We start from the raw sequence: 14,695 nt of genomic DNA on the forward strand, positions 1-14,695 counted from the left end.
TAATTGTAGAAACTATCTAATGCTGAGAGAGTCATCATGGAAGACTTTAACTTACAGGTTAAGAGATGGGGCGAGGATTTGAATTCGCATACAGGACAAAACTTGTATAGTAACTTACTGGAAAATGACTTCCACCAATGCGTAAACAGTCCTACTCGAGGAAATAATATTCTTGACTTTATATTTTCTACAACAGAAAATCTTGTAAACGAAGTGAATGTTGGCCCAATATTCAGCACTAGCGATCATCATATCATCACATTCAAAATTAAAATGGAAGCTAGTTTATCTGAGATCAGCAAAGAAAAAGTACCCAACCTCCATAAAGCCAACTTTAATAGACTCCAATCATTACTAGAAAACTCAGACTGGAGTACAACTTCAAATGAGATTGATATTGATAAAGCATGGGAAAACTTCACCACGGAGCTAAACAATGCTGTAAAATCTCTGTGTTCCCTATCATGAGAGACGTCTGGCAACAAATAAACCAAAGTGGTGGAATAGGGAAATTAGTAATGACCTCTCTCGTAAAAGGAGTGCATACAAAAAGTATTTATCAACTAAAAGCCAGTTGTATTTTGCGGGAGAAGATGCTATGCTTTTAGTGACCCGCAGTTGAGAGGTGTTGAGAGGTTTGAATTGAGGATGGGTATCTGGATAGGGCTGATGTGGTAGGTGGTATACAATTTTCTTTTTTTATATGGTGTTTTCTTTATCAGAGTTTGGAATGTGATTATTTCAGCTGTGCTGTTTTGTTGGAGAAAGATCTGCTATTGTCTCTCTATGTTATGAGTTCACTTTTGTATTGTGTGCTGTCTTTCCAAACTTGTATTCAGTGAATATGGATAGTGTGGACTGTTATTGATTTTATTTTCTGTATTAGTGCAATAATGAGAAATGACCGTGATGAGTGAGGAAAATGGAGGAGAAATAAGGAAGGATGAAGTGAAGGCAGTTGTTAAGATGATGAAAGCAGATAAGGCACCTGGTCTGGATGGATGCCATGCAGAATGTCTAAAAAAAGGAGGTACAGTTATGGTGGACTGGCTGGTGAGGTTATTTAACCTCTCAGTATGGGCCTTAAATTTCGCGGGCAGCAGCCAATGCCAGCCGTACGACGTGTCGTAATAATACTCACATCATAAAATATAGTCACCTCTTATATCAATCGTTCTCTCTTCACCCGTGAATTTTGAAAACCATAGAGAATGTGATTAAGGGCAGTTTATAGAGAATGTCAAAACGCAGGGGCGACTACAATAAATATAATCAAGACGCCGATATGGCAGCCTCGCATATCCACTTGCTCCTCATGACACCTACGTATGTGGCACCATATGGAAGGGGTTAATGTTTGCTGGAGAGAGGTTAGAGTGCTGGAGGACTGGAGGAGTGCCTGTATAGTTCCACTTTACAAGAGAAAAGGGGACAAGTGTGAATGTAGTAGTTTCAGAGGAATTAGCTTGTTAAGTGTAGTTGGGAAGACTTATGGGAGGATCTTGATTAACCACTTCAGTACGGGACTTAAATCTCGCGGGCAGCAGCCAATGCCAGCCGTATGACGTGTCGTAATAATACTCGCATCATAAAATATAGTCACGGCTTATATCGATCGTTCCCTCTTTCACCCGCGAATTTTGAAAACCACAGAGAATGGGATTCAGGGCGCATTTGGGAGAATGTAAAAACACAGGGGCGACTACAATAAATATAATCAAGATGCCGATATGGCAGCGTCGCGAATCCACTTGCTCCTCATGACGCCTACATGTGCGGCACCGTATGGAAGGGGTTAAGAGGATTAGGAGAGGAACATAGGGAGTAATTGGTGAGGAACAGTGTGGATTTAGGACAGGTAGAGGTTGTGTAGATCAGATTTTTGTGGTAAGACAGATATGTGAGAAAGCTATAGGAAAGGGGAAGGATGTTTTTTTGGGCTTTTATGGATCTGTAAAAGGAGGTTTTGCGGATATACGGGATAGGAGGAATGCTTCTAGGAGCTGTCAAGTGTTTTTATGAGAGTAGTAGAGCTTGTGTCAGGATTAGAAATGGAGAGAGTGAGTGGTTCGAGGTAAAGGTGGGATTTCGTCAGGGATGCGTTATGTTGCCCTGGTTGTTCAACTTGTACATGGATGGGGTAGTGCGAGAGGTAAATGCAAGGGTAGTGGGTCAGGGATTGGAGATGATTAAAGAAAATGGAGAAAAGTGGGAGGTGAGCCGGCTGTTGTTTGTAGACGACACTGCACTTGTGGCAGGATCAGAGGAGAGATTGAAGAAGTTGGTGACAGAGTTTGGGAGAGTGTGTGAAAGAAGAAAGCTGAAGGTAAATGTGGGTAAAAGTAAGGTGATGAGATGTTCAAGGGGTGAAAGTGGCAGCAGACTGGAAGTGAGCATTAAGGGAGAGCGACTGGAGGAAGTGGATAGTTTTAGATACTTGGGTGCAAATGTGACAGGAAAGGGAGGAGTGGGGGTGGAGGTGGAATGTAGATTGAGAGAAGCGAGTAAATACCTTGGTGGATTAAAAAGTGTAATGAAAAATAGACATCTGGGAATGGATGCTAAGAAGGAGTGATTGTGCCAACAGCAATGTACGGGGCAGAAACATGGAACATGAGAGAAGGAGAGAGAAGGAGTTTGAATGTGTTTGAGATGAAAAGTCTGAGAAGTATGATAGGGGTTACTAGGCTAGATAGAGTGAGAAATGAGGAGGTGAGGAGGAGAACGGGTGGAAAGGTAGCTGGGAGATAGGGTTGATGAAAGAGTATTGGGATAGTTTGGACCCATGGAAAGAATGAGTAAAGAAAGATTAGTAAAAGAAGTGTGGAAGGCGGAGGTGGAAGGAGTGAATACGAGGGGGCGTCCTTGGATGAGATGGATGGATGGGGTGAAAGGGGCATTACAAAAGAGATGAATGTCTGTAGAGGAAGGACAGGAGAGGACAGAAGATAGGGGTGAATGGAGAATGGTTATGTATAGATGAGGCTGTGATGCATGAGGGGGAGTGGGTGGGGGATGGGGGGGTGAGGAAGTATGTATGAGAAAAATTTGACGCAGCCTGAAGGGATTTCTCCCCGTCTTCTCCTTTGCTTCATGAGGGGACGGAGAGGGGGGGTCACTGAATTTATGAAGCCGCCTTGCTATGGATGTGCTGTGTCATGCGACACTGCTTCTGACCCAGGGCAATGGACAGGATGCAGTGATGACCCGTCATCCAGGAGGTGCCAAGATAGGAGGGAAGTATATGTATGTATGGTATATGTATGTATTTATTTATTTTTAATCAGAGCAATTGCTGGTGGTTTGATATTTTTATTTACTACTGAACTTAGGTATTCAATCTAAGATGATTTGGAAAATCCACTTTTTTTTTTTTTTTTTTTTTTTCAGATAAGGTTAGGTGTTCATCATATAAAGAGATATTTGTCACTGAAATACCATAGTGCAACAGAATGAATAATTAGATACATAGTTTCACCTTAAAAAGTTTATTTTTTGTTTCCTACAGCATGTACAAGAAGTACTTCAATCATGGCAAGGACATTTTAACCAGAGCCACATTATTATGCTTCGAGCAACAAATAGAAATAGAAAGGTGATTTTTGGTGGACCAGACCCTCCACTTAAGGCTGATGATTTACGGATTAGAACCATACCATTCAGCACAAAGAAACCAACTTTTAAGGAGGTGCGGAGAGTGCATACAGTGTTATCAGAGATCACAGTTCATGGTAAGTATAATCAGAAGCCGTAATGTGCACTGTATATTATTTCATATGCAGTTTATATGATAATGCAGGTATTTTTCCTAGGACGAACACTGGGCACCTGTACATAGTGGTCATTTAGAAAGGACATTGAGAAGGGTCATCTCATTGCCTGTCTCTGAGCCTCATATATACTCTCACTCCCACCTGGAAATACAGGGACTGACACTTACTCTTTGGACTGAGTTTGACATTTCTGTCATTATCAATTATCCCCTGTGGTGAGTGGGAAAGAACGCTGCCATCAGGTCTTCCTACCTGAATCATAGGAGGTGACAAAAATGGGATGGTAATCTTTCTCCCTGTAGCCCCAAAAGGGACATTTCCTAAAAAAGTAATGGCATAAGAGGGTCTAGGAGTTTTCCAACCAGTACCCTAAGGTTTGGGTCTTTTAATGTGTATGGATGTGGTACAGATAAGAGTAAAAGGGAAGAGATAGACAGTATGTTTGTGAGAAGAAAGTTGGATGTGTTGGCATTGAGTGAATCTAAGTTTAGAGGGGGGGCGAATGTGAGTTTGGGAGTGTAGTTGGGAGGTTCTCAGGAGTGAAGAGAGGATGAGGGAGAGAAGGGGTATACTATTAAGTGAAGAGATGGGTAAGCATGTAGTGGAGTGGAAGGAAGTTTCTTAAAGGCTAATGTGGATGAAGGTGAAACTGGGAAGGGAGATGTGGGTTTTTGTAAGTGCATATGGGCCTGGTAGTGAGAAGAGTGTAGAGGAAAGGGAGGATTTTTGGATGGATTTAAATGAGTGCATAGACGGATTAAGGAGAAATGTCAATGTAGTTGTATTGGGAGACCTTGATGGTTGGGTAGGAAATGAACCAATTGACGGAGTGGTTGGGAAGAGTGGAGTTCCAGGAAAAAAATTGTAGTTGAGAGTTGATGGTGGAGATTTGTCTAGAAAGAGAGTTGATGATAGCAAATACAGTGTTTTGGAAGAAAGTCAAGCATAAATACACATCGGAGAGGGTGGTGGATGAAAGGGTGGTAGATAGAGTGTTAATGGACTATATAGTGGTAACCAGGAGTATAGTAGGAAGAGTTAAGGATGTACATATTCTAAGGAGAGAGAGTGGGGGAATATCAGATAATTTTTTGGTGGAAGGTAAGTTGAGAGTGGAGGATAGATGGAGAAAGAGGAAAAGGACAAAAGGTAGAGAGGTACTTAGAGTGAACTGCTTAAATGAGAAAGAAAAGGAGAAGGAATACAAGAAGAAGCTGAGAGATGAGTGGGAGGGAGTGAAGGATAGAGTAGAACTAGGAGTGGAGGAATGGGGATGGTTTAAGGAGGGAGTTACAAAGTGTGCAAAGATGGTATGTGGAACAAGGAGGACGGGAGGAAATAGAGGGAAAGGTACTTAGTGGTGGGATGAGGAAGCAAAGAAGGTTGTAGAAGAGAAGTGAGCTTTCACAGATTGGTTACAAAATAGGATTAGGGAATCATATGAGAGGTACAAAGAAAAGAGAAGGGAAGTAAAGCATAAGATAAAGGAGGCAAAGAGGAGAGCAGATGTGAAATGGGATAAGATTATGACAGAAAATTTTGAAAGTAATAAAAAAATGTTTTGGAAAGAAATGAAGAGAGAAAGAGGAAGGGAATCAAGTAGAGAAGAGAAGGTCAAAGGTGCAGATGGAGAGATGATAATGGAAGAATGGTGTGATGAGGAAGCAAAGAAGGTTGTAGAAGAGAAGAAGTGACCTTTCACAGATTGGTTACAAAATAGGATTAGGGAATCATATGAGAGGTACAAAGAAAAGTGAAGGAAAGTAAAGCATAAGATAAAGGAGGCAAAGAGGAGAGCCGATGTGAAATGGGATAAGATTATGACAGAAAATTTTGAAAGTAATAAAAAATGTTTTGGAAAGAAATAAAGAGAGAAGGAGGAAGCAAATCAAGTAGAGAAGGTAAAAGGTGCAGATGGAGAGATGATAATGGAGGAGAAGGCAGTAAGAGGAAGATGGGTTGAGTATTTTAGGGAGTTGCTAAATGTGAAGGAGGATAGGGAGGGAAAGGTAGTTGCAGTGGGAAGTACTAAGAAAATGAATGTGATGAGTGAAGAAAATGGAGGAGAAATAAGGAAGAATGAAATGAAGGCCATTGTTAAGATGATGAAAGCAGGTAAAGCACCTGGGTTGGATGGATGGCATGCAGAATGTCTGAAAAAAGGAGGTACAGTGATGGTGTACTGGCTGGTGAGATTATTTAATGTTCGTTGAAAAGAGGGTAGAGTCCTGGAGGACTGGAGGAGTACCTGTATAGTTCCACTTAACAAGGAAAAAGGGGACAAGTGTGAGTGTAGTAGTTTCAGAGGGATTAGCTTGTTAAGTGTAGTTGGGAAGACTTATGGGAGGGTCTTGATTGAGAGGATTAGGAGATGAACAGAGGGAGTAATTGGTGAGGAACAGTGTGGATTTAGGACAGGTAGAGATTGTGTAGGTCAGATTTTTGTGGTAAGACAGATATGTGAGAAAGCTTTAGGAAAAAGTAAGGATGTATTTTGGGTTTTTATGGATCTGGAAAAGATTTATGACATGGTAGACAGGAAGGCATTGTAGGAAGTTTTGCAAATATATGAGATAGGAGGAAAGCTGTTAAGAGCAGTCAAGAGTTTTTATTAGAGTAGTAGAGCCTGTGTTAGGATCAGAAATGGAGAGAGCGAGTAGTTTGAGGTAAAAGTGGGACTTCATCAGGGATGTGTTATGTCACCCTGGCTGTTCAATTTATACATGGATGTGGTGGTGCTAGAGGTAAATGCAAGGATAGTGGGTCAGGGATTGGAGATGGTTAAAGAAAATGGAGAAAAGTGGTAGATAAGCCAGATGTTTTTTGCAGATGACATTGGGCTTGTAGCAGGATCAGAGGAGGGATTGAGGAAGTTAGTGTTTGAGATGAGGTACCTGAGAAATATGATAAGGGTTACAAGGCTAGATAAAGTGAGAAATAAGGAGGTGAGGAGGAGAACAGGGGTAGAAAGGGAGTTGGAAGATAGGGTTGATGAAAGAGTATTGGGATGGTTTGGACACATGGAAAGAATAAGTGAAGAAAGACTAGTAAAAGAGGTGTGGAAGGCAGAGGTGGAAGGAGTGAACATGAGGGGGCGACCTAGGATGAGATGGATGGATGGGGTAAAAGGGGCATTGGGAAAGAGGGGAATGTCTGTTGAGGAAGGACAGAAGATAGGGATGAATGGAGAATGGTTGTGTATGGATGATGCTGTGATGCATGAGGTGGAGTGGGTGGGGGATGGGGGGTGGTGAGGGAGTATGTGTGAGAAATAAATTGACACGGCCTGAAGGGGTTTCTCCCTGTCTTTTTCTTTTCTGCATGAGGGGACAGAGAGGGGGGTGACTGATTTAATGAAGCAGCCTTGCTGTGGATGTGCTTCTGACCCCAGGGCAGTGGGCAAGATGCAGGGATGACCTGTCATCGAGAAGGTGCCAAGATAAGAGAGAGGGAAGAGGGTGGATGGGAGTGGAGTACCGTATTTTCCGACTTAAAATGCGCATCGGGTTATAATGCGCACCCATGCACTTCGTTATCTCAGTACACAGATAGCACGCACCAACGTATAATGCGCATGCCCGATCGCATTTGTCTATAACGCAGTTTTACCTCGGTATTTATATCACGTGAACGAGGTTACATGGAGAAGTATTTTTCATTGGCTAGAGCCACCGCTGGGAAATCTGTTGATTTGTCACTAAATTAAGTGTCAGTTTAGGCATCAATCACGACACAACTAAGAAAAAGTCGGAACTACATGTACCGGTATATGACTCATGTTGTGCGTTGGTCCCTTATTACTTTGTAGCTTAAATAGTTTGTAGGAAATACGATCTAAAAAAAGTTTATTGAAAGTAAAATATACAGAAAAATTTCAGGATTTTTACAGAAAATGTTCTTTTTATATCTTGAGGAAATAATTTGTCTTTACCATTTTCTCTTTAATACTGAAACAAACTACAGACTGTTTCGTTTTAGCTTTGAACCTGCAATGACAGTGGTGAAATAGGACAGTCTCTCATCGAGGTGACGTTTAGTTAATATAACTCCCGAAAGAGGGTGTTGTAGTCAGGTGTTTGACACGAGTTTATGAACAGCCGCAACGGAATTTGTACCATACCTAAAGTGAAGCAACAAAGCCAACATAAAAATTCAAACTAGGATGCTGTGAACATGGGCAAATATCATGAATATTGATCATGTTTCATGGTGTTTAGGCCTATTTAAACATGAAAAATAAGATTCGATAGATACCTACCTTTACCAAATATTTATATACGGTAGCCCATGCTGGCGTATTCTTTCATGTCACCATGGCTGTTCTTCTTGTTCTCACGGAATGTCACGGAGAAGTGTGCCTCCCGACTTTGTGACGGCCAACATCGTCACGTTGTTGTGAAAAAAATTACACACACAGCCGCAGAATTTTTATCGTAGGCCGTAGATAATGTGCACCACCGGATAACGCGCAACCCCCCATTTTTAGGCCCTTCCAACGGAAAGAAGTCGCGCACTATATGCCGGAAAATACGGTATGTTAGGGATGGAATGGGAGGGAGTGGTTTTTATGCCTTTGTTTTTTTGGCTACCTTCCTATAAGGGTGAAAAAAGCTTTTGGTGTATGTATAAATTTCCACAATATGTTCACAACTAGTCACATTTACTTCCTCCTGCTAGTTGGTGACATAAGGAAGAAATTGCTTCACACTCATACAACACAGACAGCAGTCTAGAGTTTCCTAGAGAGATCTATGGCCTGAGGATCATTGCTGGCTGTTGTGGGGCTGTATTCAATGAGACTGTGGGTTTTTAGTCAGAGGAACTTGGGGCAATAATTGGGACAATAATTGATAACAAGTATTTTCTAGTTGTAATTCCATGTCTGATGTATATGAAGAATTATTTTTGCACTTTTACCTACAATACTGTATTGTATTCACACCCCAGCTGAATAATAATAATAAAAAAAGAGCTCTGGTTCTGTCATAAGTTTATTCAAATTACCTGGCACTATTCAGAATAAGATTGTTATTGTATATTATCATAGCAAAGGTACAAATTGAGTTGTAGCCTCTTCACTGGTGACATTTTCTAAATTGAATTAAAATGTGTGCTATTAGCCTGAAGTAAAATCTGGAGAATATATAAATATAGTGAAGGATAGGAGAACAACAGTAGAACAATGATTTGTTTTAGATGTGAATAAAGAAGCGCTAAGGAAATGACTGTGATGAGTGAGGAAAATGGAGGAGAAATAAGGAGAGGCGAGGTGAAAGCAGATGTTAAAACGATGAGAGCAGGTAAGGCACCTGGGTTGGATGGGTGCCATGTGAAGCGTCTTAAAAAAGGAGGTACAGTGATGGTGGACTGGCTGGTAAGATTGTTTAATGTTTGTTTAAAAGATTGTAGAGTGTCGGAGGACAGGAGGAGTGCCTGTGTAGTTCCACTTTACAAGGGAAAAGGATAAGTGTTAGTGTGGTTTCAGAGGGATCAGTTTGTTGAGTGTAGTTAGGAAGGCTTATGGGAAGGTTTTGATTATGAGTACTAGATGAACAGAGGGAGTAATTGGTGAGGAACAGTGTGGGATTAGGACATGTAGGGGTTGTGTGGAACAGATATTTGTAGTAAGATATGTGAGAAAGCTTTAGGAAAAGGTAAGGATGTTTTTAAGGCCTTTATGGATTTGGAAAAGGCTTATGACAGGGTAGACAGGAAGGCACTGTGGGAATTATTGCAGATATATGGGATAGGAGGAAAGAGCAGTCAAGATTTTTATGAGAGTAGTGGAGCCTGTGTTAGAATCAGAAAAGGAGAGAGTGAGTAGTTTGGGGTAAAGGAGAGACTTCGCTAGGGATATGTTATGTTGCCATGGTTGTTTAATTTATACATGGATAGGGTAATGGGCCGGGGATTGGAGATGGTTAAATAAAATGGAGAAAAGTTGTTTGTTAATGACGCACTTGTAACAGGATCAGAGGAGGGATTAAGGAAGTTAGTGACAGAGTTTGAGAAGGCGTGTGAAAAAAGCAAGTTGAAAATAAATGTGGGTAAAAAGGTGTTGAGATCTACAAGGGGAGACTGTGGCAGCAAATTGGAAGTGAGTATTAAGGGAGAGAGACTGGAGGAAGTGGATAGTTTTAGATACTTCAAGTGCAAATGTGGCAGGAAAGGGAGGAGTGGAGGTGGAGGTAGAATGTAGACTGAGAGAAACAAGTAATTACCTTGGGGGGATTAAAAAGTGTAATGAGAAATAGACATTTGGGAATGGATGCTAAGAGTTGTATCTTACAGGAAGGGGAGTTATGCTCGTGGTATCCTGTCTTTGTATCTTGCAGTGTCTAGTTTGCTCTTAAATTCATGTATAGTTTTTGCACACTTGTTTCATCCAGTTTGTTTCAGACAGCTACTGCTCTGTGTGGATTTTTTTTTTCTTCCCAGGTCTCTATTATAGCTGTCCTTTTTGAGTTTCTTTTCATGTCTCCTTGTATTTCTATTATCCCAATTTAGTAAGTCCTCTCTATCAAGGACTTCCATGCCTTTTATTATTATGTGGATGGCCAGCAGGTCACCTCTTTCTCTGTTCCAGAGTTGGTAAATTCAGTTTTGATGATCTCACATGATAGGTTTGAAAGTGTTGAGGCCATCTTCGTAGTTGCTCTTTGGATTCTTTCAATTTTCTTTATACTCTGTTTGGTACTGGGTGACCATAGTGTCACAGCATACACTAGTCTAGGCCTTTTTAGGGTGACTAGTATTTTTTTTTCCCTTTCTTCATCCAAATAGGTAAAGGCCACCTTTATTGATCTTAGCAAGTTGTAGGATTCTCCAACAATTTTGTTTATTTGTTTATCAGGGGACATGTAATTTGTGATGATTACTCCCAGGTTTTTTTCAGATCCCACTTTCTTTACTCCCTTTGTTCCAATTTTATATTGTCCTAATATTCTTTTTTAACTTTTTCTGAATTCCATTATGCTACATTTCTTGATGTTGAAGTCTACTTCCCACTTCTGACTCCATTTCCATACCTTGTTCAGATCTCTCTGCAGTGATTCACAATCTATTTCAGTATTCACTTTCCTCATCAATTTAGCATCATCTGCAAAGAAGTTCATGTAACATTCTACATCTTCATCCATGTCATTCACATAAATAGCAAACATTATTGGAGCCAATACTGATCCCTGTGGAACTCCATTAATCGCCTCCCAAGCTGAACTCTCTTCACTGAGCACTACCCCCATTTTCCTTCCATACAGGAAATCCTCTATCCACTTTAGTAGTTTGCCTTGTGTCCCTCCTATATTTTCCAGTTTTTTAAATAATCTTTTATGTGGTGCTTTGTCGAAGGCTTGTTGTAAATCTAGGAAAGCACAATCAGCCCATCCATCTCTTTCTTGTATTATATCTATTAGTCTTGAGTAGAAACAGATTAAATTTGTGGCACATGTCAGAATCCAAAGTGTCTCGGATTTATTATATTGTTTTCTTCCAGGTGTTTTATCCATCTATTCTTAATAACCTTTTCACAAATTTTGGCTACAGTGCTTGTAAAGGAAACCAGTCTGTAATTTGTTGGATCTAAATTGTTTCCTTCTTTATATATTGGAACAATATTGGCATTTTTCCAGTCCTTTGGTATTTTTCCTTCTTTGAGTGAGCAGCTTATTATGTTATATAGTTTGTCTATTAATTCTTCTTTACATTCTTTTAGTACCCAATTTGCTATTCCGTCTGGGCTGTGTGATTTCCTGACATCTAGGTCCTTTAATTGATCCATTATTTCTTTTTTTTGTTATTTTTATTTCCCTCATGGGGGAGGGAGCTCACTTTGTTCCCTTCATCCCAATGCTGTACTTGTTCTTTAGTGAAAACTGATTAAATGATTGTTCATGACTGCAGCCATTTCTAAATCTTCTTTGTACTCCATGTTTCCATGATGTAGTTTCACAATTTCCTGTTTATTTTTAAGTTTACCATTCACATATCTATAGAATAGCTTAGATTGATCTTTACATTTTTTCTATGATATTTTTTTTATATTTTTTTTCCTCTCTGCAAACTTTTACATATTCATTTTTTTTAGATGATATATATTTACCACTTTCCATTTTTTTTTTTTTTTAATCTTTTTTCCATCTTTTCCAAGTTGTATCTCTTCCATCTGTCGCCTCACTGCATCTTCTGTTGAATCAGCACTTATTATACATGTTTTCCTGATTCTGTCTTGGTACGCATTTATCCACACCTTCATTATAAATTTTCATCAAAATCATTTATTTCTCTTCCACTTGTATCTCTTCATTATAGAATTTTTCCCAATTTGCATTTTGAAAGAATTTAAGTTTCTCAAAGTCTGTTTTGTTTTACATCAGTTTTCCTTTTCTGTATTTCTTATTTCTCTCTGTATATAATTCCTTTAATTCAAATTCTATTAATATGTGATCACTCTTCCCAAATGATGTCTTGTATTTAATTTTATCCACAACTTCAGGTTCTGTTGTAAATATTAAATATAGTCTCAATGATTCTTCATTACTTCTATATCTGGTATATTTTACTCATTGTGTCATTGTATATTCTATAGTCATGTCAGGTAATACATATCCCCATAGATCCCCTCCACCTTTCACTGTCATCACTTCTCAACAGATTTCTTTGCAGTTAAAATCTCCCATAAGTACCAGGTTACCTCCATCCTTCAGCATCTTGTTTAATGAATGCCTTGTATCTTCTAAAAAAAATTTAATGCTTGACCTCTTTCCAAGAGCCTGTTTTTGGGGGCACATAAATCACTACAAACTTTCTACTTTTCATATCACTATCTTCAACTTTTATCATGATCATTTCCACACTGTAACCTTTGTCACATTTAAATTTTTCTTGGCCAGAAACATGACTCCACCCTGTTTCTCATCTCTATTTTTAATCCAATAGTTATATAATCCATGTCCAACACTGTTGGTAGTGGACCCCTTAATTTTGTCTCTGTAATTTCCATTATGTCCGGTGTTCACCCTTTTAACTTACCTGATTTTGCTAGTATGTCTTCTACTATCATTTGTGACCTTAATTTTATCTTTAGTGGTTGATATCTTTCTTTTGAATGTCCCATCCTATATACTTCGTATTTCCTTTTCTACTTCTTGGTCTCTGTCTTGTACTTCTTTTAGAATTGTTTTTGCTATTTCTTTTTCTGCTTTTTCCCTCAAGTAACTAACCATGCCATGTTTTTCCTTTAGTCCATATACAACAGTACACTTTTTTTATTTCTCTTTGTCTATAACCCAATTTGCTTTCTCATTGATTACTTGAATAATTGTGTCCTCTGCATTCTCGTGCATTTTTTGTTGTGCTATTTCTTTAAAAGCTGTCTCTTTGTTTTCTCTGTTTTCATTCCATTTCTTAATCTTCTGCAAGTTTTCCTCTCCTAAATTTTCTTCAGTTCTTTCAAACATTGCCTGTATTTTGTAATTTACTTCTTTTTTTTTTTTAATTCTCACTATTGGTGGTATCTTTGTTTTTCATCCTTTTATTTTCACATTTAACCTCAATTAATTCTTTTTTTCAATTCACAATTTATTATTTATGTCAACATTATTTTTCTTTAAATTACACACCTTTTTATTTACTTCAAAGTAGTCTTTTCTTAAATTCATAATCTCTTTCTTTAGTACCATGAATTCTCTATCCCCTGAGTTTCTATTAAAATTCAACTTTCTTTCCATGTCTATGATTTGACTCAAATTTCTTCTATCGTACTTACCAAATCCAGAGAAAGGATTGTCAGTATTTAGCCTAAGCATTACCCTTGGCATTTCAAGGCCTGTTTACAGTAAAGTTTTGGTATGGTGCCTCCAGAGGGCTCTGCATTCATGTCGACATTCAATTAAAAATCGTCGCCATTTTCTCTTGATTCCTCTTCATTTCATTGCATTTTATTTCAATAGACATTACGAGCAATGCTCTAGGTCACTTTGGGCAACCAGAAGTGCTCCCCCTCCCATTATACAACCCAGGTCTCTTGCTCTCTTTGCACTATTGATAATTTTCATCTTTGGTAGCCTACTTAGCTATAGCTGATGCTGTTGACCACTTGGTGGTTCATGTGTGTGAGGGAGTGATTGTGCCAACAGCACTGTATGGGGGAGAAACATAGAACATAAAAGAGGAGGAATTTGAATGTAATTACCTAGTTGTAGCTTACAGGAAGGGGAGCTACACTCATGGTGTCCTGTCTCTGTATCTTGCTATGTCTAAGTTGCTCTTAAATTTGTGTATGGTGTTTGCACACACTGTTGTTTCATCTAGTTTGTTCCATACATCCACCACTCTGTGGGGAAAGCTGTCCTTTTTCAGGTCTCTTCTATTATTGTCCTTTTTGAGCTCCCATGTCCTCTTGTATTTCTTTTATCCCAATTTAGTAAGTCTTCTCTATCAAGGGCCTTCATACCTCTCCTGATTTTGTAGATAGTCAACAAAGTCACCTCTTTCTCTCTTTTGTTCCAGAGTCGGAGATTCTAATTTTGACAATCTCTTCATATGACAATTTTGAAAGTGTTGGGGCCATCTTCATAGTTGTTCTCTAGATTATCTCAACTTTCCTTATATTCTTTTTAGTACTAGGTGACCATAGTGTCGCTGCATACTCCAATTTTGGCCTTATCAATGTGACTAGTATTTTCTTTACCATTTCTTCATCCAAGTAAAAACCATCTTTATTGATCTTAGCAAGTTGTAGGTTTCTCCAACAATTTTGTTTATCTGTTTATCAGGGGACATGTTCTTTGTGATAATTACTCTGAGGTCTTTTTCAGACTCCACTTTCTTTACTTCCTTTGCATTAATTTCATTTTCTCCTGATATCCTTTTTTTACTTTTTCCAAATTTCATTATGCTACATTTCTTAATGTTGAAGTCCA

The 14,695-nt window shown here is 39.0% G+C and overlaps 1 protein-coding gene across 9 annotated transcripts in view; it reads left to right on the forward strand.

The window, feature by feature from the left end:
- Window positions 1-14,695, forward strand: part of LOC143017841 (tRNA endonuclease ANKZF1-like) — a 161,792-nt gene that overhangs the window by 94,392 nt on the left and 52,705 nt on the right. For all 9 annotated transcript variants that reach the window (XM_076172781.1, XM_076172784.1, XM_076172782.1 and 6 more), the window contains one exon: window positions 3,509-3,731. In XM_076172781.1, coding sequence (XP_076028896.1) covers window positions 3,509-3,731 — 223 coding nt within the window. The remainder of the gene's footprint in view (window positions 1-3,508; window positions 3,732-14,695) is intronic.

This window comes from Oratosquilla oratoria, chromosome 33 (assembly GCF_046742065.1).
Source record: "Oratosquilla oratoria isolate Oo_2021 chromosome 33, ASM4674206v1, whole genome shotgun sequence".
In the NCBI taxonomy this organism is placed as follows: Eukaryota; Metazoa; Arthropoda; class Malacostraca; order Stomatopoda; family Squillidae; genus Oratosquilla; species Oratosquilla oratoria.